The 23,900-nt window shown below is 39.3% G+C and overlaps 1 protein-coding gene across 1 annotated transcript; it reads left to right on the top strand.

The window, feature by feature from the left end:
* The first annotated feature begins 3,897 nt into the window (after window positions 1-3,897).
* Window positions 3,898-23,842, top strand: LOC116910361. The gene is made up of 10 exons (XM_032914213.1): window positions 3,898-3,913; window positions 4,892-4,996; window positions 11,656-11,709; window positions 12,965-13,069; window positions 14,927-15,031; window positions 15,978-16,031; window positions 16,518-16,622; window positions 21,423-21,476; window positions 22,833-22,937; window positions 23,715-23,842. The coding sequence occupies exons 1-10, from the start codon at window positions 3,898-3,900 to the stop codon at window positions 23,840-23,842; spliced, it is 831 nt and encodes a 276-aa protein (XP_032770104.1).
* The last annotated feature ends 58 nt before the right edge of the window (window positions 23,843-23,900 follow it).

The raw sequence follows: 23,900 nt of genomic DNA, 5'->3' as shown, positions 1-23,900 counted from the left end.
TTCTTTCATCAATTTTCTTTTCAGTTAATTTCTTTAGTTAAATTTATTTCTAGATATTTTTAACTTTTATTATTTTTTAAAGAATGTATATCTGTATAAATGAATGCGGAGGCCAGAGGCATAGATTGCCTAGAACTGGAGTTACTGGTGGTTGTGAGTCACCTGACATAGCCCCTAGGAATTAAACTTAGATCCTCCGGGAGAGCAATATGCACTGTTAGGGTTTGGACCATCTCCCTTACCCCTCCTCCTTAAGGATTTTTGACAGCTACCATAAGTGTAATTTCTCTCTTGGTTCCTTTATAAGGTAGCTCATTGATACTTTACAGAAACACTACTGATTTTCACAGGCTAACGTAGTATCATACAACCTCAGTGGGTCTATCTGTTAATATTTTAAACATATTAGTGGTGAGTAATATTCTTTATATAGGATACTGTCATCTGTAAAGACAATTTAACTTCTTCCAGTAGATATAATTTTTTCATCCTTTCTCTTGTCCAGTTCCTTTTGATAAAGATTCCCACTGTTGTGTTAGTAGAAGTGTCAAGAATGGCGCTCTCAGTCCTCTCTTAGAAAAGTCCCAGTTTTTGCTGGAAGGTATAATATAGGTTGGCTGTGCGTTTACTATTAATGGCCTTCTGAAGCACAGGGCTTCCATAACTAATGTATTTGTGCTTTAACATGGAAAGCTATTGAACTGACTGTTCTGCACCTGTCAGAATGACCTAATGGGTTTTTGTCCTTCCTTCTACTAATATGACATAACTTATATATTGCTTTTGTATGTGATCACACTCCACCATGGTGAGAAAGGGTCTTAATGAAAGTTTAAATTTTGTGTGTTTGTGTTTGGGTGAAATTTTTGTGTCTGTCTTTGTCAGAGATGGTAGCTTATAGTTTTCTTTCTTCTGTGTTTCTCTAGCTTTGCTATTAGGATAGCAGAACCCAAGTCCATTTTTAAGACACTTTTTCACAAGCATTTACTGAGTGATTTTTTGGTACATTCTATTAATAAATAATTAATTAATATAAGACATGTAATACGTGTGCCTTTTTATGTGAAATTTATGGACATCATAATTCATAGCTCCAAACGTAATCACTTCAAACTCCTGAAGTAAATATTTAAATTTTATTTCATATAAAAAAAGCACTTAAGTATTGCTTGTTTTATGGTCATCTATATACTTAATTCAAGTTCACAAGTTTTACAATTTTTCAGTGTCAAGAATCATAGGTTTTATGTTCTCAAATTCTTTTCTTGTCACCATTTACATGTTTCCTAGGAGGGTCAGTGGATATTAATGATGTAGAAAACATTCTGCAAGACATGAAAGTTGAATACACAGATAAAGACTATTTGAATCTGATAAAACATCTTTCACGTAATGGTAAGCATGTGTATATTTTATTGATACGTACTAATAAGGATTATTATGTATATAAATCCTTCAGAAGATTTTTGAGCACTTGATTAGGAGATGTTTTTGGTGTCACATTGTTATCAGGGGTTTTATTTTTTAATATTTTATTTAATATTTATACATGCGTAGAATGTGTTTTGATCAATTCCAGTCCCACTCCTTCCCTTCCAACTTCCCACTTGAGTCCCCTTCTACTCCCCCTGCCCAACTTCATGTTGCCAGGATTTTAAAATCATTTCTTAGAACTTCCAGAATATCTTTGCCAAAAGAATAACTGAATCGTTGGCTTTTCAATATGGTGGCAAAGCTATTTCATCATTTCTCCTGATAAGCCTTGTGTGTTTCTGTGTGTTGTTCTTCTTTCTATTAACATGCCAAAAGAGAAATATAAAAAGGGAAAACAAGCTGTATTAGTCAAATGAGATACATGTTTCAGAGTTTACAACCAATGATCATTAGGTTTTGTACATGAGTGAATAAAATTGCCTATAATTCCAGTCTCCAGGGATCTAATGCCTCGTCTTGGCCTTCCCAAGGGCCAGGCACACAAATAGTGCACATATGTGCCCCAAACACCTATGCACTTAAACTACAGGGGTTTCTCAAGTTTAAAACAATAAAGTCTTTCTCCATAAAACTCTATTATTGAGAGACAACAAATAAATTTGGAAGAAACCATCAAGAAACCTGACTTTTCTGAAGTCAGAGGATTATGAGAATTATAGTTTGTTGCTTGTTTAAACAAATTTTCCTTATTACTGTTTTCTGACCTGAGTTGTGTTTTTCTTACAGCTTCCGGAAAAGTGTTTAGAAAAAGGCTATTGGATGGTATAAAGAGTCTTAAAAGTGAGTGCAAAGATCATAAGAACACAAATAAATAAATAATATATGTAAGTTCATGTACATAAATTCATCTTTATTAACATTTTACAAATATCAAATTATTTTCACAGAATGATTTTTAGATTATTATATATTCCAATGTAAAGTATTGGATTATTATGCTATGATTCTCTGGAAATTTATCTAGGTCCATTTAGAATTTTGTATGTTCAATATGAGCAAAAGATACCATCAGAGAATGAGATACAACATCTAGTTTTGACCTTGTTTCTTCTTACGCCTATGACTAGGCCTTCTTGAATCATAAGTTCTCATAGATAAAGTTACAACCATAGCACTCCTGAATTGACAAGATTTTCCCACATTTTGACATCTTTTTAATACTTTGTCTTCCCTAAGGAGGAAAAATTGATGTGAATAACTTGAGCCCATTTCTGGAAAACATGGGGATTGAACTCTCACAGAATGAGTTTGAAGACTTTGTAGAAAGTCTACCAGTTGATGGTAAGCTTTATAAGCTAAAATGTATCCCTTCTGGAACACTTTAAGTTTAACAGCTTCCTTAGATGGCATTTACTTTATATCAAAAGGACATTTTGAAACGTTTACATCAGCATCCAGATGAAAACAGGATTTGTCTTTATTAGTTCAAGCCTAGCAGGTGCCCTCCACTGTGGATGAAGGGGGATGAATCCTGAGAGACCCTTCTCAGGTGCGAATGAAGGAGAAAATCAAATGAGAGACCTTTGTAGACTCACTGAACATTACATGATTACAAAGAAGCTTGCCTACTAGGAACATTTCAAATACAGTAATGATTGTGTCTGGTGTGAATGATTTGCTATTCTGAATGAGAAGAGCAATGGATAGAGAGAAATACAGTAATTTAAAGTGATATATAACTGTGGATACTGAGAATAATTATACTACTGTAATGAAGTACTATGTGTGGTATAAGATTTGGATTTTAAATATAATAATAAAATGGGAATTATTTCCAATAAAAAAATAAATGGTCAATGTTGATTGAAGAAGATATGAAAAATATAACTAGATCAATAATGGCAGTTGAAAAAATAGTTGACTCTCCACCACTATCCATCACTCTAATCAAGGACGATGGGCTAAAGGAGGTCTTTCCTTTGTCTGTTTGTAGTCCTGGGAATTGAACCTAGGACCTTGCACATGCTAGTTGAGTCCTCTTTACCACTGGAGAGTATCACCAAAACAAGCCCAGATCATTTTAAAAGTAGCTTCTTTCAAATCTTTTAGTAACTGTTTTAATGCTTTAGAAAGCACAGTGGGAATGGCAGTGGTCTTTTGAAACCTCGAAGCATCCCCACAATGACACATCTCCAACAATACCACACCTCTTAATCCTTCCCAAACAGTTCCGTCAGCTGGGGATTCAAGTTGGGGATTTGAGCTGGGAGGAATCACCACAATGTATGAAATTAAATAGAAGGGGAAAAAAGGGACATGTTTCATCTACTTGGTGTTAATTATCTGAAAATGTAGGCATCTAGAACTACAATTTGGGATGATTGTAGAATTCATTATCAGTCTGTGATTCTTTTTGTGTGTGCAGAAAATGGAAAGGTTGATCTAAAAAGCGTTGTGTCAGAAATGAAAGACTTTGTAGGTGAGTTTCTCCAACACAGATAACCAAATGCTATAAATATCTTAGATGTTTCCCCAATATATTGTTGATATCAACATAGTCATTTTATATAATTATTTGTCAGATCAAACTTATCTGATAACTTATGTATTCAAAATAATCCACAAGATTTATTCTCTTTCCATTGTTGTTTGTTTAATGAGGAGGCATCTTTATGTAACCAAGACTGTCCTGGATTTCACTATGCAGATCAGGCTTGCCTCAAACTTACAGAGAGATCCGACTATCTCTGCCTTCTGCATGCTGGGTCTGGAGATGTGAGCCACCATGCCCAAAACAAGACTTATTTTTAATAACAAGTCCTGTGATTTTCAGGAATACATTTTTTTCATTTATAAATATTTCTTGGCTATATGTAAATAGCTAAATTTTAAGTAAGCACACTAATAAATAAACATTTTAGATAGCTCCAGGTAATATTTTTCTATGTGATCAGTTTTATAGGTCAGTATAATTATTGTTACCAGCAGTTCTGTGCCATTTGTATAGTAGATTGCATTCTGCATCCCAGTGCCTTTGTTGTGCAAAGACTCCCTTTGACTTCTTTTGACCTCTGTCACTGTATTTGTTCATCCATTTTGTCCTTAGAAAAGACTTAATTCCAAGCTGAAATTGCCTCCACATAACTATTATTTTAAAAGACACATCAGAGATCCTATTGATTAATAACATGTTCTTAGAAATCCGCCCCCCTTTTTTTTATTAAATTATCAGGCTAGGCCAGTGTGGAAAGCTACAAGCTAAAAGCAATCCTGGCACCCTCAGTTCAGTCCCCAGCACCCACTGTTGACAGAGAGAACTGACACACAGAGTTGTCCTCAGATCTCCACAAGCCCTAGCATGAGTGCCAACCCCTGACACACACGCACTTTAACAAATGTTTTCAAACGAGTTACAAGTTCTTAAGATGTTCACCTGTAAACATTCTGCCTTTTGAAGGAGAAAAGATTGGTGTCGGTGGCCTGAGAAACACTGTGGAACAGATAGGAGTTGAAGTGAACGATAAAGAGTATGTGGACCTGCTGGAAAGGCTGCCGTTCGATGGTAAGCCGTGGGCATGTTCCTGAGACCTCCGAAACTTTAGGCCTATTGTTCTACTCTTTGAAATGTGTGTGCGCGCGCGTGTGTGTGCGCGCACGTGCGTGCGTGCCTGCGTGCCTGCGTGTGTGCAGGCACGTGTGTATTCCGTTTCCATATGTGTGTGGTGGGCATTGGATTTTAGTTGTGTGTAGGCATGGTGTGTAGATGTGCATGCATGTGCAGGCCCAGGTTGATGTGAGACATCCAGGACGCTCTTCTAGCTCATTCCTTAAGGCAGGGTTTCTCAGCCTACCCCAGACCTCGAAAGTTTAACTGGTTTCACTAACCAACTTGCTCAGGGATCTCCGTCTCTGCTTTCTAAGGCTAGAATTGCAGGCGGGCTGCCACACACTCCCAGCATGTATGTGGGTTCTAGGGATTCTGACTCCTTTCTTAGAGCAGGGGGCAAGTGCTTAACCACTGAGCCTTCCCCACAACCTCTGAAATACGTATTTTGACATGATGTGTGTTGAAATGTTACCTGTACCCCTCTTCTAGTCCTTCCTTATGAAGAGTCTGTTATTCTGTACCTCTGATGCAGAGTGTAATACTCAAAGAATCTCCCACAAAATCAGGTGTTGAGAAGGAAAAAAAATATGTTCTTGCCGGTTTTACAGTGGAAAGCAGGGCTTACATCTTTCTTCTAGTACACAGCAGTGGTCCTGCTCTCTCTGGGGCACTTTTCTAAATCTTGGTTGTTTTCTTATCCGTTTCCCCTCCCCCCCAAGCTAAACCCTAACCATTCTAGTTTTTGTTCTCGGTGTTTGGGAATAGGCCAAATCTCTCTCACTTCTCCTTCTTTAAACAAAAAGACTCAACATCTTCCCAATATAATCCTGTATTATTTTAATTTTATTAGAAAAGTCCCACATTGTAGCCAACGTTAACTTCAAAGTCTCTACATAGCCCAAGCTGGTCCCAAACTCTCAACCATCCTCCTGTCTCTTAAAGTAAACTTTATAAAAGCATGGTTTTAGCCAGATATGATAGCATGTCTAGAATCCCAATACTGGAAGACGGGGCGGGGCGGGGGGGGGGAGGGGAGGGGGGGAGGGGGAGGGGGAGGGGAGGAGGAGGAGGAGGGGGGAGGGGAGGAGGAGGAGGAGGAGGAGGAGGAGGAAAAGAAAGAGGAAGGGGTGGTTTAAAGACAGTCAGATCTGTACAGTGAAACAATCAAAAGGAAAGGGAAGGAAAACGTTTTCAAGCTTCTTCTTGGGCTTGAGAGATTTGTCAGTGGTTAGAGCACAGTCTGCTCCTGCAGAGAAGAATTCTGTTCCCAGCACACACATGGTGGTGTACAGCAATCTATAACTTTGTTCCAGAGGATTCAGTGGCCTCTCCAGGTTTCTACAAACACTAGGCACACCGGCACACATTTGGTATACACACATTCAAGCAAACACTCATACATATAAAATTAAAACTAAACTTTTTTTTTAGTGCCTTCTCACAAATACCCTACTTCTGTGGGTAATTCTTGTATCAGATGCTAAATTAATTTTCCCATATTGTTATGCTAGTTAGAAGTTAGCAAACCTTTTGAGCAAAACCTTGCCATTAAAGACTAAGGGAATTCTTGCTGCCCTCTTAGGCCACAGGCATGTCCCCCTTCTGTAGTGAGATAAGGGAAGCAGTAGGGTGAACTTGTGGTAAGAGAGGGAGGGAGGACTCAAGGTAGGACCACAGGGTAGGGAGGACTGTAGTGAAACAGCATCTGAACATGCCAGGACCATTTTACTCAGGAGCCTGAGGCAGCTATGGTTTCTGCATGAGGACACATCAGGGTTCCAGCATAAATGAGGAGGGGACACAACCCCACCTTAGGTGAAAGGCTATAGGCGTTGATGGATGCTAAGGAGACTGTTTCCTTAGGAATGTCATCCCTGGTGGGTCACTCCAATGGCAGCCCTAAAACCATGCATGCATAAATAAACAGTACTAATTGGATTGGGTGGGCTTATCTTAAAGGGGTGAGGTTGGAGAGATGACTCAGCAGTTAAGAGTACTCACTGTTCTCTCAGAAGACTTGAGTTCCATTCCCAGCACCCACACCAGACAGCCCACAGAACCCGTGACTCCAGGTCCAAAGGATTCTACCCCATCTTCTCACCTTCAGGGGCACAAATGAAGCATGTGTACATGCATGTGTTTCTCAGAGAACAAAGTCAGGAAGAAGACATGGGGGAAATTAGGGAGTAAATATGATTGAAATACAGTATATACATGTATTAAGTTCTCAAAAGATAAAGTATATTTAAAAACTAAGGGGCCAGAGATGACTGGTTAAGAAAACTTGTTGCCTTTTTCCTTTGAGTTTGTTTATACAGTGGATTACGTTGATGAATTTCCATATACTGAACCATACCTGCATCCCTGGGATGATGGATGGTCGTTTTGATGTGTTCTTGGATTCATTTGTGATGATTTTATTATTTTTGCATCGATATTCCTAAGAGAAATTGGTCTGAAGTTCTCTTTCTTTGTTAGGTCTTTGTGTGGTTTAGATATAAGTGTAATTGTAGCTTCATCGAATGAATTGGGTAGTGTTCCTTCTGTTTCTATTCTGTGGAATGATTTGGACAGTATTGGTATTAGGTCTTTCATCAAGGTCTGATAGAGTTCTGCACTAAACCCATCTGGTCCTGGACTTCTTTTGGTTGGGAGACTTTTAAAAACACATGATCATCTCATTAGATGCTAAGAAAGCATTTGACAAAATTTAACACCCTTTCATGTTAAAAGTCTTGGAAAGATCAGGACTTCAAGACCCATACCTAAACATAGTAAAAGCAATATACAGCCAACCAGTAGCCAACATCAAACTAAATGGAGAGAAACTTGAAGCAATCTCACTAAAATCAGGGACTAGATAAGGCTGCCCACTCACTCCCTGCCTATTCAATATAGTACTCAAAGTCCTAGCCAGAACAATCAGACAACAAAAGGAGGTCAAAGTGATACAAATTGGAAAGGAAGAAGTCAAAATATCACTATTTACAGATGATGTGATAGTATACTTAAATGACCCCAAAACTTCTACCAGAAAACTACTAAACCTGATAAACCACTTCAACAAAGTGGCTGAATATAAAATTAACTCAAACAAATCAGTAGCCTTCCTCTACTCAAAGGATAAACAGGCTGAGAAAGAAATTACGACAACCTTCACAATAGTCACAAATAATATAAAATACTTCAGTGTGACTCTAACCAAGCAAGTCAAAAAATCTCTGAAATAAAAAAAGATCTTCAAGTCTCTGAAGAAAGAAATTGAAGATAATAATCAGAAGATGGAAAGATCTCCCATGCTCATGGATTGGCAGGATTAATTGTAAGAAGATGGATTGTAAAAAAAAATAATAATAATAATAAAAATTTAAAAAAAGGCCATCTTTCCAAAAGCAATCTAGAGATTCAATGCAATCCCCATCAAAATTCCAACTCAATTCTTCATAGAGTTTTAAAGAGCAATTTGCAAATTCATTTGGAATAACAAAAAACCCAGGATAGCAAAAACTATCCTCAGCAATCAAAGAACTTCCGGGGGAATCACTATCCCTGAACTCAAGCTATATTACAGAGCAATAGTGATAAAAACTGCATGGTATTGGTACAGAGACAGACAGATAGACCAATGGAATAGACCCACTAAAATGCCAGAAGACCCAGAAATGAACCCACACCTATGGTCAACCTTTGATGTTTGACAAAGGAGCAAACAAAACCATCAAGTAGAAAAAGATAGCATTTTCAAATCTAAATAGTGCTGGTTCAACTGGAGGTCGCATGTAGAAGAATGCAAGATCTAGATCCATTCTACCAAAAGCCTCCCTTAGTAAATAAACAAGCTCAAGTACAAGTGGATCAAGGATCTCCAAAAGAACTCCAGGAAAATCAAGATAATACACTCCAAACTTATAGAAGAAAAAGTGGGGAAGAGCCTGTGAATCTGAGCTTCGCAACAGACACATGGGCATTAAAAATTTCTGAACAGAACCCCAATGACTTATGCTCTAAAAGACCAGAAATATCTTCAACAAAATCGAAAAACTTCCCTAACCTAAAAAGGACAAATGGGACCAGACCTCCCGTCACGCAATAGTCAAACACCAAGCATAAAAATAAAGAAAGAATATTAAAAGCTGGAAAAAGGTCAAGTTTATAAGGACTTTAAAGGACACTGATCATTAGGACAAAACGGCAACCAACAGATTGGAAAAAAGATCTTTACCAATTCTACATCTGATAGAGGGCTAATATCCAAAAAACAAAAGAGAAAAAAACTATACAAAGAACTCACTATTCAGTTAGACTCCCCAGGGTTGGGTTGGCTCATTCTAACGGTGGAGAGACAGCTCAAAAAGGCTGGAAAACAACTTTCCAAGCAAGGATAGTCGGCTGGGTAGCCATTCCAGATAAAATCAATTTTCAATAAAAGTCGTAAAAAGGTCCCCAGCTCTCAAAAAAAAAGAACCAAAAAAAAAAAAAAGAAAACACCATTACACCTCACACAATAATAGTTAGACTCCAGAGAGTCCAATAACCCTATTAAAAATGGGGTACAGAGCTAAGCAAAGAATTCTCTGCTGAGGAATATCGAATGGCTGAGAAGTACCTAAAGAAATGTTCAATATCCTTAGTCATCAGGGAAATGCAAATCAAAACAACCCTGAGATTCCACCTCACACCAGTCAGAATGGCTAAGGTCAAAAACATAGGGGACAACAGATGCTGGCGAGGATGTGGAGAAAGAGGAACACTCCTCCATTGTTGGTGAGATTGCAAGCTGGTACAACCACTCTGGAAATCAGTCTGGCAGTTCCTCAGAACACTGAACATAGTACTACCTGAGGACCCAGATATTAACAGTCCTGGGCATATATCCAAAAGATATTCCAACATATAACAAGGATACATGCCCACTTTGTTCATAGCAGCCTTATTTATAACAGCCAGAAGCTGGAAAGAACCCAGATGTCCCTCAATAGAGGAATGGATAGAAAATGTGATACATCTACACAATGGAGTACTACTCAGCTATCAAAAACAATGACTTCGGGGTTGGGGATTTAGCTCAGTGGTAGAGCGATTGCCTAGCAAGCGCAAGGCCCTGGGTTTGGTCCCCAGCTCTGAAAAAAAGAAAAGAGAAAAAAAAAGACAATGACTTCATGAAATTCATAGACAAATGGATGGAACTAGAAAACATCATCCTGCGTGAGGTAACCCAATCACAAAGAAAACCACACATGGTATGCACTCACTGATAAGTGGATATTAGCCCAAAAGTTCGGAATACCCAATGATATGATCCACAGACCACATGAAGCTCAAGAAGAAGGACAACCAAAGTGCAGATGCTTCAGTCCTTCTTAGAAGGGGGAACAAAAATATTAATAGGAGGAGATATGGAGACAAAGTTTGGAGCAGAGACTGAAGGAAAGGCCATCCAGAGCCTGCCCCACCTGGGGATCCAGCCCATATAAATACAGCCACCAAACCCAGACAATATTGCTGATGCCAAGAAGTGCATGCTGACAGGATCCTAATATAGCTATCTCCTGAGAGGCTCTGCCAGAGCCTGACAAATACAAAGGCAGATGCTCACATCCAACCATTGAACCAAGAACTGAGGAGTTAGAGAAAGGATTAAAGGAGCTGAAGGGGTTTGCAACCCCATAAAAATAACAATACCAACCAACCAGAGGTTTCAGGAACTATACCACCATCCAAAGTATACACACCGATAGACCCATGGCTCCAGCTGCATATGTAGCAGAGGATGGCCTTGTTGGACACCAGTGGGAGGAGAATCCCTTGGTCCTGTCAAGGCTCGACCCCTCTCCCCCTTCCAGCGTAAAGGAATGTCAAGTTGGGGAGGAGGGAAGGATGGGTGGATGGGTGGGGAACACACGAATAGAAGAAAGGGGGGTAGGATAGGGGGTTTATGGACAGGAAACTGGGAAAGGAGATAACATTTGAAATGTAAATTTAAAAATCCAATAAAAAAAGAAAAGAAAACCTTGTTGCTCTTGTAGAGGACCCAGCTTTGGTTCTCAGCCATCTGTCTCCCCAATTTCAGGGAATCTGGTGCCCTTTTTGGCCTTCAAATATACCAGCAAGCATGATATGCACAGACATAGATGCAAGCAAATGCTCATAGACATAAAAAGTAAAAATAAATGCCTTTTAAAAATAATATTTAAAGATGGAAAAGAAGACAGATAAGAACAATGAATTGTGGGGTTTCCGCTCTCTTACATCAGCCAGTGTTTGTTGTGGAGGTAGATGTAGTAATAATAGTTTAGTTACCTTAGTCCTAATGGTGCTCAGGAGCCAACTTCCCCACACTGTGATAGCACTCATCCCAAGGTTACAGTGCAGGAATGGCAGGTATAGATCTGCCTAAGGCCACCAGCCAGTCAGAAGCCAAGCCTGAGCATTTAAACCTGAGCTCTCACCCTCTAACCAAATGCTCACTCTGTACCGTCATGGTCTTCGTCTTCAAGTTCATCATGACTTGAAGGTGGAGACGGACTTCGTAAGTCAGCCACAGCATGAAAAAGTCTGACTCTGTATTCTCCAAGACATTCTCTGACCTGAACTGTGATTTTTTTTTTTAACAGAAAATAATAATGTTTTTCGGAATAGACTCCTGTCAACTCTCAAGTCTTACAAAGGTGAGTGACGGATGTCATGAGAAAGTGACAAATAGGACTGGTTTGATAGTCTCAGCCTTTGTTTGTCCTTTTCTCCTAGTTTATGATTCCTCTGGTAGCTCTTCTATGTATTGATCATGTTTTTGTATGTAGTTGGTATGTAACTTAGGTCAGCATCAAGTTGAAAGGAATCAGCCTTGAACACACAGCTCTATTTCTGTGTGTCTTGGATGGATCTCCTGAGAGCTTGACCATCACTGTGCTGGATTCGAACCACCACAATGCTCATCTGGGAACTGTCATTTAATAAAATAAAATAAAAAATACTGCAACTCAAGAGTCCAGTTACCTAGTCATAACCACTTGATATCTTTAAGCCATTTATAATTAAAATACCAAAATTTTCATATTGTCAGAAGTGCTCTAACACCCCATTGGAAGTTTGCACACGTGTCCTGGTTTACTCTAACAGTCACTCCCTTCAGTGCCGGAAGCAATTATCATGCCTGCAGTTGAGATGAAGTAACTGATTTGTGATGGGCGTATGGAGTACCCATTCATCCAACCAAGGGATAAATGTGTTTGAGATTCACAAGTAACTAATGTGCTTGCTGGGTGATGGCAGATATAATCACAGGCACCATTCGTGTCATGCAGGACATGACTATTTTTGCTAGGACAGTGATTTCAATTTCTGTACTCTACATGATGCCACAACTCTACCCAATTAAAAACTGTTCTCTTACTGTAACCATCCTATATAATAATTATATGTAGCTATATTTTTCTGTGGAATAAAAATAAGCTCAACACCAGCCACTTAAGTAGATATTTAATCCCTAGAGGTGCCGTTTGGTTTCCGTTTTATCTATCATACATAAAACTACAAGTACATTCGCCCTTCTCATTCTGTGAAGAGTGGAAAGTGGTAGCCCAAAAGCCATAAAAACTTTAAAGGAACGTCATTGCCAAACCACTTTCAAATAATTTTCTAATTTTTTTATTCTATGTTTATTTGCCTCTGTTTCCTGAGACAAAGTCTCACTATGAAGTCCTGGAACTCTCTGTGAAGACCAGGCTGGCTTCTAACTCATAAAGATCCACCTGCCTCTGCCTCCCAGATCCTGGGAATAAAGACATAGCCTCCACACCCAGCCTAATTAGTTCTTAACCGTAGTTAGGCACGGGGAATGTTACTCTAATTTAGCAAGAGAAGTCTTTATGTCTAGATTGGAGTTTGCTCGAATTCCTGTCTTTTTTTTTTTTTTTTTTTAAGGTGGAAGAGTTGATCCCAATAAGCTGAAGACGCTCCTCATGAACTTGGATCTGAAACTCAAAAACAGAGAAATGAAGAAGGTGATGCAGAAGCAAACTGCGGGTGGTAAGCACAAGGGGGTTTATGGGGAGGGGGAAAGGGGCACAGAATCTAGGGAATAAGTGTAAGAATTCCTGCATGCCTACAACCTCAGCACTCGAGAGACAGAGACAGAGGGATTCCTAGAAGTCCAAGGCCACTTTGTGCTACCTAGTAAGTTCCAGGTCATTTAGACAAAACAAAACACACACACACACACACACACACACACACACACACACACACACACCTTAATCTACAATTAGATTGATCTGAGAATTTAAGATATTTTTATGGAGAGAAATTTGGCCTGAAAACAAGAAAGAATGCTGAGTCTCTTTGTCTTTTTGGCATCTGAAGTCACCATGCTGTCCCAGTGAATGCTGAGAGCACACTGACAGGCCAGGGACTTCTAGGAATAAAGAAAATGGGAGCAGTGGTGAAAAGTGAATGAATTACAAAGACAGAGAGAAGGATCTACAGTGGGAAACAGTAGAACACCATTAATATTTCCTAAAATATCAGTGACATGAGATGAATACGGAAGTGGGTAACATGGGGGGCACAATGTATCAGGACTAGATGGAGGATAGGAAGCATCTTGCTCAATATCTACATTAAATGTGAGGGACAGAGACAGAGAGACGGGGAGAGAGAGAGGAGAGAGATGACAGCAACAGAGAGACACAGAAAAAGAGGAAAGAGAATAGAGAGACAGAGATGACAGCAAGAGAGAGAGAGAGAGAGAAGAGAGAAACAGAAAGAGAGGAGAGGAGAGAGAGGAGAGAAAGGAGAAAAAAGACAGAAACAGAGAGGCACAAAAAAGAGGAGAGAGAGAGAGAGAGAGAGAGAGAGAGAGAGAGAGAGAGAGAGATTTTGAATGGTGTCACTACCATACTTAGAAGGCAACTAAAGATTCAAAGACTGAAGATATGGTTCTTAAGTGCCATGAAGACATGACACATACAACAGCCAAACCCTGTGTTCAAGATAATGGCCACAGTCCACAATTCTAATGAGGAATTCTGAATCCAAAACAGGAAATATACATTTATGGTAAACACAAGTAGATTAGTAAAATGTATATTCTCCTATTACATCCTAATCTATAATTTTTCTAAGTTCTATGTCCTCATCTTAATCATTTGTGTTCTGTATTACAGCTAGCCGAAGTATCCCTTTGAAAAAAGTACTGACAGATGTGAACTCAGTTCTAGGCAAGTTAAAAGTTATATAAACTTTAAAGCCCTAAATTTTAATATCTCATGTCTTTTCAATAGCACATAAATACACAAGCAAGGGAGGCATATAAACAAAACCCTGGAGTCCTGTCAGTGTACTGCATCCCTCATCTAGACTAGCAAACATGCGGCCCTTAGTTCAAACCCTGGCACCTATATAAAAGCAAGTTGTGGAGGGCACCCTCTTAATCTTAGTACTGGGAAGGTAGGGCTAGGTGGATCCCTGGGGCTTTCTGGTAGGCCAACCTATCATACTGTATGAACTCCAAGCCAGTGAGATACACTGTCTCAAAATCTCAAGGTGTATGGCCCACTGAAGGACCCCAGCTGAGGCTGACCTCTGACCTCCATGCCCACACATACCTGCACATGCACATGCACCCACAAATATACCCACACATGCATATACAACAGACAAATAATTTTTAAATAAAGTGTAATAAAATAGCTTCTCTCCCCAGAGTGAAACGTGTTCTGATTGTCCTCCTGTTTATTCTGCTTTGAATAAAGTCTCTCTGTGCCTTTTTTCCATAACAGTTACATTGTGTAATATAAAAAACATGGACAATTTTCTTCCATGCCTTTTGCTGTTTAGATATCTCTTCATATTGCAGACTATACTTACCATTTCTGTTTTTTGAAGGAGAAAAAGTTAATATCAAAGATGTGAAAACTTTTGTGGAAGATACTGGGATAACATTGACACCCAAAGAACAGGTGGAACTGATTAAAAATCTACCAGTTGATGGTGAGCTTTTCAAACACTGTGAGAGTATTAAAGAAAGTCCAGTTAGTGTTAAGACATGTATAAAAAGCAAATTTTATCTTCTGATATAAGTGACTGTATCCTAGGATGGTGGTTGTTATTGTTGTAGTGGTGGTAGTGGTTGGTGGTTGGTTAATTGGTTGGTTGGTTAATTGGTTGGTTGGTTAATTGGTTGGTTGGTTGGTGGTTGGGTTGGTTGATTGGTTGGTTGGTTAATTGGTTGGTTGGATGGTGGTTGATTGATTGGTTGGTTGGTTAATTGGTTGGTTGGTTGGTTGGTTAATTGGTTGGTTGGTTGGTGGTTGGTTGATTGGTTAGTTGGTTGGTTAATTGGTTGGTTGGTTGGTTAATTGGTTAATTGGTTGGTTGTTTGGTGGTTGGTTGATTGGTTATTTGGTTGGTTGATTGACTGATTGGTTGGTTGGTTGGTTTGTTGGTTGGTTGGTTGGTTTTGTTTTTTTTCCAGAGCTGCCAAATTTTTTTTCAAATGACATTTTTCTTAACACACAAAGCATAATTTTGTTTTTTCAGCAGCTCTCTTTTCTTGATTTCCTATGATTGGAGATGAAAGCCAACATTATGTACCATTTCACCCTTGTAATGAAAGTCGACTTGGGAGATGTAAGGAGGAAGTGAGGCTGGTGGGAAGAGGGAAGTGGGAGAAACAAGGAAGATAAGAAAAGAGAAGCAAAGAAAAGATGTGTTTGTATTCCTGTGTGATGTTTGCAACAAATGACTAGATATTTCTATTCAGTTAAACATGTGCTCTAAAAATGTTCTCTGTTCCATGCTTTGGTACTCTTGGGAAGGCAAAATATCAAATATAAGTCAAAACAAAGAAGCCCCTGACTGAGTTGATGGCTTCGCGCTGTCTCACCGAGTTGCTGGCACCACTTTTCTGTGATATGCGTGTGCCCCTGTTTTTCAGATGAAGGAAACATACATGAGAGAAGATTGATAGATGAGCTGAAATCTTTCGGAGGTGAGGAGCACAATGAGAAGAAAGAGAACAAGAGTCCTCGCCTCCTACCTGTGCCATGCCCTAGTCGACCTCTGATAGAGACCATTTTTCCCACACTAACCCCATACTTACTCTCCTGTCTTCACAGCCACCATTTCCAAATAGTTTTTCATTTTCCTGACGGTATTGGCTCTTGACAAAAAGTCAAATTCAAATCTGGCTCCACATAGAAAATGTGAAATAAAGAATTGGCTAAGGCGGGGGAGTGGTCATTAACTCAGCAAACTAAAGTGAGCTTCCTAGTCCCTACCATTGTAACTGATGGAACAATGGGTTCCTTGGGATTTTCCTCTGGACTGAGAAAGGGTGTTTTCAGTTCCCTTTCCATTTTGGCCATGTCTATGCACTGTGAATATTTGGGTTGTTGACATTCTGGCTGACAGCCATAATATGAGGGATCAGTGAAAGTTAACTACATTTGTTTGGTATTCCTGATTCTTTCTTTAGGTGGGACGGTTAATGTCAATAACATGGAAAATGTTCTCGAAAATTTGAAGATCAAGCTGTCAGATGAGAAAGTAAAAGAACTGTCAGAAAACCTTCCAGCTGACTGTAAGCATATGGATGTTATCAGACCTTTCAGGGACTCTTACCCTTAGGCACTTATGCCTCCAGAAGCATCATCTGTATGATGCATATATATATATGCATATATATATATTTAATATATATATATATTAAAGAATGATCCAGACCATGTAAGAGCACATTTTGGTTTAGTATATTTTCACTAATTTTGATGTATATGATATATGTGCTACAGTGTGTTACAGGTGACACATCTTTATTTAAGGGACAGTGAAGGAAAACAGCCTACGACACTGAAAAGGTTGCTAATTTCATATTAATTACATCGTTTCAGTTTCTAAAAGCTATGTCATCAAACTATCTATTTCTCTACCTTGTAATATATGTACTTCTTTGTCTGTTATTCCTAATTTAAGGACTGCCCACAAGAGTCTTTCCTGGCCTCAACTCTTGGATAGACTAGCAATTTTAAGCTGCAATGTTTTTTTCTTCTTTTCAAAAGAATCAGACAGGAGAGAACAGACTCCCACAAGTTGTCCTCTGACAACTGCATGGTATGATGACATGTGCACCTACACAAATGTATACACAGTGAGAGTTTGAATGAGAATGGCCCCCATGGATCTTATGTATGAATGTTTAATTCCCAGTTAGTAGAACTATCTGGGAAAGATTGGGAGGTGTGGCCTTGTTGGAGTAGGTGTGGCCTTCATGGAGTGGGCATGGCCTTATTGTAAGAAGTCACTGGTGGTAGACTTTGAGGTTTCAAAAGTCCATGCTAGGCCCAGTCCTAGTTGTTCTGCCTATAACTTATGATTAGATGTGATCTCTCAGCTACTGCTCTGTTATGATGGTCTAGGCATAAACCTCTGAAACTGTAAGCTAAGCAAGCTCCCCTCCACCCCCCACCCAATTAAATGCTTCCTTCTATAAGTTATCTTAGTCATGGCATTTTATCACAGCAATAGAATAGGCACACACACACACATACACATGTAAATAAAATGTAACAAAATATACTTCCAGTCCTTTTACACTGCCAAGAATGCAGTCCTCTTACTGATTGCAGGGACAGTCCCTGGATGTCTCTTTGATTTGTATTCAAAAACTGCCTCCTAATTTCTCTCAATATCCAGCACTCTTCTGTTCCTTTTGCTCCCGGTGATCTCAGTATTTGATTAGCCCAGTCACTGAAGTCAGTGAGATTTGCTATGAATGATGTGAACCTGGGTCTCCAATTTAAAATCCTCGTGGATGAAAGAAGGACCTAAGGATATTTTACCTCTTTTTGCCTCCTTCCCTTCGTTAATGGCTTTGTTTTATTTTGTTTATTTTTCAAGATGGGGTTTCTCAGTGTAGCCCTGGCTGTCCTGAAATTCACTATGTAGACCAGGCTGGCCTTGAACTCAGAGATCCACCTGCCTCTGCTGGGATTAAAGTCGCATGCCTCCTCCCCCAGCTGCGTCAGTGTTCTACACTGCTTTATTTTAATTTAGAAAGCCTTAGGTAGTTGTTTTAGTTGTATGTCTCCTTGCTGTGCTGAATACCTGACAAAAGCAACTTAGGAAGGAGGGACTTTGGACTTCCCTTTTAGGAAATGTGGTCCTTTGTGTCAGGGATGGTTTCCTGGCAGGAGCTGAAAGTCACATCCACAGTCAGAAAGGAGAGAACAAAGAGTGCCTGCACTCAACTCCCTTCTCGTCATTCCACCCAGAACACCAAGCAAGAAAGGATGCATCTTCCCACCTCGACCTAGTCTAGATAACCCCTTATAGACGTGCTTAGAAATTTGTTTCCATGGTGATTTTACATTCCCATCAAGTTGACAGTCAAAATTAAGCATGTAGTAGTATAATGTTTTATAACACCGATATTCATTCAGATTTACTCAATTGTACACATATTCTTAGCTTTTTGTCCTTTTTGCATCTCCAACTTGCCTTTGGAATCTCTTTTCTTCTGCCACCTCTGCCAGAAGCAAATATTATTGACAAATACTTTGTCAGTTAAGCACAAGGCACATGCTCGTATGCTTGTAATCCTACTACTCAAGGGGCTGAAGCAGAAGGATTGCAAGTTCAAGACTACCCTAAGCTATATATTGAGAGCCTATCTGTGTAAAACAGAGAGAGAGAGAGAGAGAGAGAGAGAGAGAGAGAGAGAGAGAGCGCCCAATAGATATGTTCCCTGAGCATAGAATTCTAATTAGTCATTTTTTTGCATGCTTAAAATATTATCCTACAATTAGGTTTCCCTATGTTGCTAGACATGATAGGAAGTCCATTATAAACATCATTGATTCTTAAAGCCTAATTGTCTTGCTATCATTAAACCATCAGACAGTTTTTGCAATCCTGTGCTTACCTTGTAGGGTCTTTTTCCTTCTATCACACTGATTAAAGAGAGACAAACTGTCTTGGTTGGTCTTGATCTTTCTTTACTCTTGTCCGTATGTTTTCTTCTTATGATCCACAGAAGTCTAACATATATACATTCTGTAAGAATTCTCAAAACTTCAATCTGCCATATTGAGTGTTTGGGGTATTTGTAACATGATGAGGGGGCCAGCCCTGGTGGGGGGGTCTTCTTGTTGGTTCTTCTTGAGGCAGTGGAGAGGAAGAGTGTTGGTGGAGAGTAAGACTTTGTCTTATGAGATATTTAGGGTTGCTGTATAATAATAAAAAGTTTACTTATCTAAGTCTAAGTTACTGTGCTACTGTAGCTGACCTACCTTTTGTGTTCCTCTGAAGCCAGAAACTGCAGTCTCTGAAATTTAGCACCTCTTCCTAAAACAGCAGCAGATTAAGTAAATAACCCTTTCAGCAGGAACTGCACAGCCCTAACTTTCAGCCTGCTAATCAGAAATCTCAGGAAGAAAAAGGGACACTTAGAAAAGTGATTATAGTGTTTATTACTAACTTGTAAAAAGCTTCCTATGAAAGCTATCTAAGGAGAAAAGTGGAAAGATCCTAAGCAGGGAAAGGAGAAAAAAAAAATCTTCTCTAAGTGGGAAAAGGCAAAAAATTCTAGTAAGAGAAAAATTATTCCAGGAGGGAAAAAAGAAAAAAATTCTTCTAAGGGAAAAAAATTCTTCTCTCTCTTCTTTGTTCTCAGTACTTATACATCTTTTAGAATACATGGTCACATGTTACAAAGTTCACACAAAAAATTAAGTCATAAATTGAAATAGAAGTTTACAACAGAGAATGTTTACATGCATATCCATTAGGAGTAATTATCTGACTAAACATCCATCACCTGTCACAGCTCCACAAGTTCACCGAAGTTTAAAACCATAACTAAGTTATTAGTGAAGTTTTGTATAGATAAACTCAGTCAATATTTTTTATCCTCTGTCCTAGCACCTATAATAAATAGTTAGCTCCCTTTCTGTGACCTTTGGCTAGTTGTTTTACAACCTCTTGGAATGTGCTCTGAGTAGGAGAAAGTCTGGTTACTCTCTAAGAGCAATTAACGGTGACACCTGGGAGACTGGCAGAGTTCTCATTGCAGTTTTGACTATCAGAAGAGGACCTAATAGCAGTCCCACTATAAAAGAGCGTAACAGTCACTGATATAATTTTAGGAATTCTTAAAGGATCATAATAAGACTTAGGAAGTCATCTATTTGTCTATACAGCACTGCTACAAGACAGTACATCTTCATGGATCTGCAGAGATCTGCTCCAAAGGGGTGTGTTATTACTTAGTGATTGTTATATATTTAATAATAACAGGAAAAGCATATTAATAGCGGGAATCTTTCCTAAAAAATGAACTCTCCTACAGCCTTGCTCAATAAGAATGAACCTGTCACAGATTATATATTAATCCAAAGCAGACTATCTCAGGAAGATCACCTGCTAGTTCTTAGCTTGTCCCATTATGGTTCCTGACAGTAATAGAAATAACCCCCTGAGGAAGAATGAGATCACATAGCAATGCCACGTCCTTTAGTATAAGAAATACCAATAATAGGCAAAGTTTCTAGTTATTCTTTTTCTTGTCCTGAAATATCCTACACCTTTGGGCTGAATGATAGCTCAGCAGTTAAGAGCATGTGTTGCTCTTGAAGAGGTCCAGGGTTTGATTCCCAGCACCCACATGGTCCCTCACAGCCATCTGTAACTCCAGTTGCAAAGGATCTGATGCTCTCTTTTGGGCTTTGTGGGTCTCGCACACACATATAATGCACAGACACACATATAGGCACAGCACTTACACACAAGTTTTTTTTTTTTGAAAAACGAAAAATTAAATATGCTACATCTTCACTTCTAACAGGTTGCACTGGTTTGAGGACCTCGTAGTAGATAAACTAAAGAGACAAGTCCTGAAGAGGAAGATGCAAATTATACACAAAGATTAAGATTAGTAGTGTGTACGTGCATGCACGCGCATGCGGGGTGTGTGTGTGTGTGTGTGTGTGTGTGTGTGTGTGTGTGTGTGTTGGGCAATGTGTGCTATGATGAGTATGTAGATCTAAGGACAACCTTTTGGAATCTGTTCTCTCCTCCACCATGTGTGTCCCAGGAATTGAACTCAAGTCATCAGGCTTGGCAGCAAGTACCTTTGTCTACTGAATAAGGCAATAGTCTTGCCTGTGTAAGGTGGAAGTTTTGAAAAAAAAAAGAGAGAGAGAGTAGATGATGATATTACTAGATAACATATGGCAAGAGTAATTTTCCTCGTTTCACATTCATCTGTGTATGCCATTATGCTGTGATTTTTTTTAAAAATCGTAAGAAAAAGTCCTATTTAAAGTCCTATTTATCTCTGCATTAGTGCACAGTTATGTGTAATGTAAATTGTGGCCTTTTGCAGCTTCTGGGATGACCAATTTTCAGACAATGCTGAAAGAAATAAGAAAACTGACTGGTAAGGCAGACATTTCGTAAAAGCTACTACACAAGAGCTTCACACTTACATACATTTTTTTAAATTGAATTTTCTCAGCTGGCATGTAGTCATTTCAACATTCTGGAGGCTGAGGCAGAAGACTTGCCACAAAGCCAATCTGGATACTTAGCGAGTACCAGACCAGCCAGGGCTGCACTGTAAGATAGTTTACCCCAGTAATTCCAGCATTCAAGAGGAATACAGGAGTTCAAGGCCAACCTGTTCTCCAGTAGGGAGTTCCAGACCAGCCAAGGCTAAATAGAAGGATCCTGTCACAATACATACATATGTAGGTGTGTGCAAATAATACACATATATATTACATGCATACACTTAAAGTTTTCTTATCTTGTCATTGGCTTCAAAATTTTTAACTGGCATGAAAATTATATTTGTTTAATCCATTTTGGCAAAATCCTGTGATGATATATATGTACAACGAGTTCTACACTTATTCGGAAACCTCCTGTTGTTGTAAAATTATAAAAAAATAAAACAGTCTTTTTACCTGTTCTAGGTCCGGCACTACAGTGTCCCAAGATCTCTGCTAGATATCTTAGTCTCAGTCAGCAAAGCCTCTCACCTGATTTGCTCCATTCCATATCACACTGCCAAAGGCCTCTCTCTGAGCCTGGCAGCAATCTTTCTACCCATCCAGTCCCCAAGGCAGGTTGCCACCATGCCAGAAACACACATCCCAATTCCATGGCAGTTCAGTGTCCCAGCTGCCACACACTCTCTCACACTTAAATCGCCACATGAAAGAACACACAACATAATGACCTCTGATCCAGTTGATAAGATATAATCGCCACCTAAACATGCAAAACCCTATACACATCCATCCCTCAAGAACATTCAAACAACCTGTAAGTACACAGAGTGGAATCTTAACGTCAGCTTCCATGTTCTCTCCGCCACGGCTTCTCTGCCGCCTTCTCCTGTCTTCTGTTCCTGTCTACTCCTCTTCCTTCAAACTTTTCTCCCACCATCCTTCCTTCTCATCCAATGAAAGGCCTCATTCTATCCTGTACCTGCCTCACCTGTATGATGACATCATTCTACAACCTCCTTTTTATTTTATGCTGCATTTCACCATGATAGCCCAGTCAACACCAAGCATCATTCATCCAAAATACTTAACATCTACTCTAACTCAGAAAATGTTAAGACACAACTGTGACAGTATGACTTCTGAGGTCATTTACACCATCACAAATGCATAATTTCTACGAATTTGAACACATTTCCATGTGTTTTGTACAAACTTAGTTTTGTCAGCCAAAGTCAGCAAGCAATTTTCACTTTTATAATTTCCATTATTTTTCCCTAAAGGAGGAAAGATTGATGCTAAAGTCACACAAAAAGTGCTCGGAAGCATAGGCATAGAGCTTACAGATAAAGACGTCAGTGACCTGCTGAAAAGGTTGCCTGTTGCTGGTAGGTACTGTGTGAACCCTATGGGATGTATCTTCACGTTTGTATAAACTTCAGCATGAGAACATCATAAAAACTAACCCCTGCCTTGCCCTACAACACCTAGAAAACTCAAGCTGTAATTGGGAAAGCATGTGTCTTTGGCATTTGAATTTGTTTTGATCCCTGCCAGCATCTTTAAACTAAATCTTGGCATTAAAAGTGTGTTCCTGGCTATGGGGGATAGCTCAGTGAGTAAAGCACTTGCTGTCCAAGACTGATGCTCTCAGTTCACATCGCTGGAACACAGGTAAAAGTTGCAGTGCTTGGGTCTGTAATCTTGGTCCTTCTACAATGAGATGGGAAGTGGCGATGGGAGATTCCACAAGAGTTTCCAGAACACCTAGCCTGGAATAACAGTGCAACATCAAACAAGACAGATCCTATCTTAAGCAAGATAAATGGTTGACATCATCCAAGGCTCTACTCCACCCTACACACACACTGTGACAAACTGCCCATTCATGCACACATGCACGCACACACACACATGCACACACATACAGACACACATACACACACATGAATGCATGCACATACAAACACATATTCATGCACACACAGACACACACACACATACACAGATAAATATTTTTTAAATAGTGCCAATACCTTAAGATAAATAAAGCTTAAATAGAACAAAGAGAGAAAAGGATGAATGAACAATAACAAGGAACAAGAAAGAGAGAGCCGAGGGTGAGGAAAGACATCCGTGAGCTTCACTTTCAGAATTTTGTCCAGGGCTGGGGAAGTCTCAGTGGCAGGGCACTTGCTCAGATATACAAAACCTTGGGTTTAGTCCTGAGCACTACTTGAAGGAGGACGAGGAGGAAGGAAAGGAGGAGGACAAGAGGAACCTTGGAGCTTAGATCAGTGTAAGCCCTAGGCTCAGTCCCCAGAGAGACAAAAGTCGTAAAAAAATATATT

The sequence above is a fragment of the Rattus rattus genome, chromosome 9, assembly GCF_011064425.1.
Source record: "Rattus rattus isolate New Zealand chromosome 9, Rrattus_CSIRO_v1, whole genome shotgun sequence".
Taxonomy (NCBI): domain Eukaryota; kingdom Metazoa; phylum Chordata; class Mammalia; order Rodentia; family Muridae; genus Rattus; species Rattus rattus.
Note: the sequence above shows the minus strand (reverse complement) of the source record. Positions and strands in the feature narration are given on the sequence as shown.

What these genes read in the sequence shown, in the direction of transcription:
- LOC116910361 (XM_032914213.1), top strand. An exon ending in GGAAAGGCTGCCGTTCGATG is followed by an intron (nt 4,997 to 11,655) that starts GTAAGCCGTGGG and finishes TTTTTTTAACAG; the next exon opens with AAAATAATAATGTTTTTCGG. An exon ending in TAAAAATCTACCAGTTGATG is followed by an intron (nt 15,032 to 15,977) that starts GTGAGCTTTTCA and finishes CCTGTTTTTCAG; the next exon opens with ATGAAGGAAACATACATGAG.